The sequence below is a fragment of the Protobothrops mucrosquamatus genome, unplaced genomic scaffold (genome assembly GCF_001527695.2).
Source record: "Protobothrops mucrosquamatus isolate PMUCROS unplaced genomic scaffold, P.Mucros_1.0 scaffold2696, whole genome shotgun sequence".
NCBI classification, from domain to species: domain Eukaryota; kingdom Metazoa; phylum Chordata; class Lepidosauria; order Squamata; family Viperidae; genus Protobothrops; species Protobothrops mucrosquamatus.
The window spans coordinates 22,699-27,436 of NW_015388742.1; the positions used below are offsets into that span (position 1 = coordinate 22,699).

Genomic DNA, 4,738 nt, shown 5'->3' on the forward strand with positions numbered 1-4,738 from the left:
GGGGGGGGGGGGGGGGGGGGGGAAACCCAAGAAAAAATGCACTGTGATGCAATCAGAATTATTCCAGGATGAACAAGTTCTCACACACACACACAGAGCTCATTTCTGCTGGTTTTCTATCTCAACCAGCCATTGAAATAGCCTCCTGCCCTCCTGTTATCCAGAAGCCTCTCTAGGACTTTGCCTCCATTTTAGAGAGGGAAGGGCTGCCAATCAATCCCACAGTCAGTGGTTCCTAGACAGGGAGGCTACACAGACCTCACTGATGCAACAGTCATTTTACAATGGATTTCTCCCTTCTCAAGACTCAAAAGTGTTATTATTCCTGATAAATATGAACCAGCGTCTTCCCCGGGAGCACATGATGCAGAACAGCAGCAGGGGCTTCCTCGTCACGTGCTTCCATATTCTTCTGTTGGCAACTCCAAGGCTGAACCTGAGCTAAAGATCCTTCTTTTTATGCCAAAGCAGTTGGGCTGGGAAGGCAGAGCAGAGCAGTGTGTGATTCAGTAAGCAGCACTATGCGCAGACAGACAACTTTCTAAAGCAGGGGTGTCAAACTCAATTTCATTGAGGGCCGCATCAGCATTGCGGTTGCCCTTGGGGGGTGGGTGGCCAGGGTGGGCGCGGCCTAGTGGGTGGGCGTGGATGGAGTGGGTGTGGCCTGCTGGGTAGGCGTGGACAGCTCTACATCGTTCCTGTCAAGGGTGCCTGTGGGGGCCTGGGCAGGAGTGGGACAGATCTGAGGGTCTCTGGCAGAAGGGGGGGGGACCGGGGCAAGCGCCAAGGCGATGGTCCATTTCTTCATTCCTCACAAAGGCTGACCCCTCCCCAGCATGCACCCAGGGGGCGAGGCCGATGCGGCAGGGGCTGGTTCCTCGCTGTTTCCGGACAGCCTTGTGGAGCTAAGGCTGAATGCGTTTCAGCATAGATGGCCACCACAAAATTGTACATTGGCTCCCGGCCGGCCTGGGCCAGGGCCAAGGCAGAGGGGGCCGTTCCCTCACTGTTTCCAAGATGGCTTCGCGGGCCACATGAAACCACTTCGCGGGCCGCATCCGGCCCCCCCCCGGCCTTGCGTTTGACATGTCTGTTCTAAAGGAAAATAAGCAAAACCTTATTATCTAAAAGTTATACACTGAAAACGGACAGGGATTTCCCAATAATATTGACTGTGGTTGCAAGTTGCTGCTGAAGTCCCCCCTCCCCTCGCTTTCCCCATTCGGCATGAAGATGTCCTTCAACAAAGAAGAATTTGTCTTCAAAGGACCGCAAGGGCAACGTCCGTATTGGAATGAGTGAGCGTCACCCGTATGGTCTCCCTGCCCCAAGATACCCGTTACCTGTTTCGCACATCGGTGACACGGATGGGGGCCAGCAGGCTGAACGTCGATTTCGCGGAGGCAGTCAAGCAGTGTTCGCAGGCCATCCCACGGCTCTGAAGCTGCGTGTCGCTCCAGCTGCTGCTCGCTCTTGGAAACACCCGCGGGGAGCCGAACGTGTACTCCGCACAATCTGGGTCAATCCTATTACTCGTCCTCAGGGAAGGGAAGGAGCCTTCAAGTTCCAGAGGAGGGGGAGGCCGGGAGGCCAAGACCTGGGACAAGTTCCTGGGCGAAGCTGAAAGGCTGGGTCTGCTTTGGCTGATGGGGGGACCGTTGGAGCCCGGGTGCAAGTTGTGCCGAGGCTGTCGAGGGTGGTGGTGGCCACTGGAGACGACATCCTGCTTGGTGGGGCTGTCTTCCTGGAAAGACCCATCGGAGGACCCCCCCTCAGTTGAGTCAAGCGAATTCTCCTGATTCATTCTGAAAGGCCTCCTCCGCCGCTGCCAGATCAGCTCATCCAGAGACGACGTCCGCTCCAGCCTCGGTTTACGGGGAGGCTTTGGGGTAAATGACCTGAGCCCAGTTGGGGCTTGGGATCCTCCTAACTGCAGTCTGAAAGGATCACTGGGAAAGGGGAGCTTCATTTCCTGTGGGTCCTTGGAGAGATGGTCCCCACTGTTGCCTGCCTCTTTCCTGGCGGAGCAGCTGTCCTCCTTGGGCTGCAGGATTTGGGGCCCATCGCTTGAGAGATGCTCCATTGTCTGCTATGAGGATCCATTAGATGCACCAGCTACGAGGAAGACAAAGAGTCACTATTTCTCACTCGCCAAGTTTCCATCTGTGAGGAAAAACCTGAAGAGGGGAAAAAAAATGGTCAGGGAAGGAATCCTGAAAGAGTCACCCAAGTTGGTGTGGCACTTTGTCCTGCCCCTAGCAATGTTAAGGTTAGCCAAGCCTTCTGTTTTAATTGCAAAATGTTGAAATCACCCCATGGATCCACTCTCGAAAGATGCTCCTAGTATTAGTTGGGGCATTCCCATTTTAAAGATCAGAGGTTTATGAAACAAATCAGAATTGTAGGAAATTATGATTAGGGTAGATTCATCTGGAAGAACCCTATTTACCCCACAATTAACTAGCTTATGATGAAAATGCAAGGCACCCCTCTTAAATAGTTTATCCAGTCTTTAAAAGTCTGTACTTTATACCCAGCAAAGTATCAGGTGACAAGGCAGGAATATCAAAGTGGGCAAAATACATTTATGGTTGCAATCATACAACATAATTGGTAATGGATGTAATGGAGCATCAGGGAACTACCAGAGGACTAGAAAAGAGCTGACATGATTTTCATCTTCAAAAGAGGGAAAAAATGGATCCAGGAAACTACAGAATAAGCAACATGACATCAATACCCAGGAAAATGCTGGAAAAGATAATAATAATAATAATAATGATAAAGTTGGAAGGGACCTTGGAGGTCATCTAGTCCAACCCCCTGCTCAGGCAGGAAACCCTATACCATTTCAGATGAATGGCTGTCCAGTCTCTTCTTAAAAACTTCCATGTTGAAGCATTCACCGCTTCTGGAGGCAGGTTGTTCCACTGGTTAATTGTTCTAACTGTCAGGAAGTTTCTCCTTAGTTCTAGGTTGCTTCTCTCCTTGATTAGTTTCCATCCGTTGCTTCTTGTCCTGCCTTCAGGTGCCTTGGAGAATAGCTTGACTCCCTCTTCTTTGTGGCAGCCCCTGAGATACTAGAAGACTGCTATCATGTCACCCCTGGTCCTTCTCTTTGTTAAACTAGACATACCCAATTCCAGCAAACGTTCCTTATATGTTTTAGCCTCCAGTCCCCTGATCATCTTTGTTGCTCTTCTCTGTACTCTTTCTAGAGTCTCAACATCTTTTTTACATCGTGGTGACCAAAACTGGATGCAGTATTCCAAGTGTGGCCTTACCAAGGCCTTGTAAAGTGGTATTAATACTTCACGTGATCAAGCAAGCAAAGTTATAACCCGAAGCCAACATGGGTTTGTCAAACACAGATCATGCCAGACAAATCTTATTGCATTCTTTGACAAAGTGACTAAATTAGTGACTGAAATGCTGTGGACACAATTTACTTGGACTTCAGAAAGGCACTTGACAAAGTAGACCACAACCTTCTTCTTGATAAGATAGAAAAAGGTAGGTTAGAGTCAGATTCATGTGGCTTATCAATCGAACTCAATGTGTAGTCCTTATCTACATACAGAGAAATACACAATGGGGTTCCCCAAAGTTCCTGCTTAAGCCCAGTACCCTTCAATATCTTTATAAATGATTTAGATGAAGAGTTAGAAGGGGAACTCATCAAATTTGCAGATGATACCAAGAAAGATCTCGACAAACATGAACACCGGGTCCTATCTAACAAAATGAAATTCAATAGTGAGAAAAGTAAGGTTTTACACTTAGGCAGGTAAAATCAAATGTACAGGTATAGAATAGGTGGAACCTGGTTCAACAGCAGTAACAGTAACTGTGAGAGTGATCCAAGCGTCCTAGTGGACAACTATTTAAATATCAGCCAGCAGTGTGCTGCAGCCATCAAGAAAGCCAATGCAGTCCTGGACTGCATTAACAGAGGGATAGAATCAAGATCACGTGAAGTGTTAGTACCACTTTATAATGCCTTGTACGATCACACTTGGAATATTGCATCCAGTTTTGGTCGCCATGCTATAGAAAGATGTTGAGCCTCTAGACTGAATGCAGAAAGAGCAACAAAGATGTTTAGGGGATTGGAGGCTACAACAGATAAAGAACGGTTGCAGGAATTGGGTATGTCTGATCTAGTGACAAGAAGGACCAGGGGTGACATGATAGCAGTCTTCCAGTAGTTGAGGGGCTGCCATAAAGACAAGGGGGTCAGCCTATTCTCCAAAGCAACGGAATTCAAGACAAGAAGCAACAGATGGAAACTAATCAAGAAGACAAGCAACCTGGAACTAAGGAGAAATTTCCTGATTTGAGGTTATCAAGAAGAGTCTGGAGAGCCATTTGTTTGGAATGGTATGGGGGAGGTGGACTAGAAGACCTCCAAGGTCCCTTCCAATCCTGTTATTCTGTTAACACTGTCTGGATTGACACTTGGATTGGCACTTGGACACTTTCCTGGTTACCTTCTGGGAGGAGGGGGCTTCATGGTATCCGAAGCAGAACATCCAGATTCAGTCACAGTATTAACCTTGTAAGCTCTAAAGCAGTGGTTCTCAACCTTAATAATGCCGTGACCCTTTAATACAGTTCCTCATGTTGTGGTGACCCCCAACCATAACATTATTTTCGTTGCTACTTCATAACTGTAATTTTGCTACTGTTATGAATCGTAATGTAAATATCTGATATGCAGGATGTATTTTCATTGTTA

At 47.9% G+C, this 4,738-nt stretch overlaps 1 protein-coding gene across 1 annotated transcript in view; it reads right to left on the reverse strand.

Annotated features, from left to right (window-relative positions):
* Positions 1–1,969, reverse strand: part of INPP5E (inositol polyphosphate-5-phosphatase E) — a 15,033-nt gene extending 13,064 nt beyond the window's left edge. Inside the window, exon 1 of the mRNA XM_029286010.1 lies at positions 1,344–1,969. Coding sequence (XP_029141843.1) covers positions 1,344–1,969 — 626 coding nt within the window. The remainder of the gene's footprint in view (positions 1–1,343) is intronic.
* Positions 1,970–4,738: the final 2,769 nt, after the last annotated feature.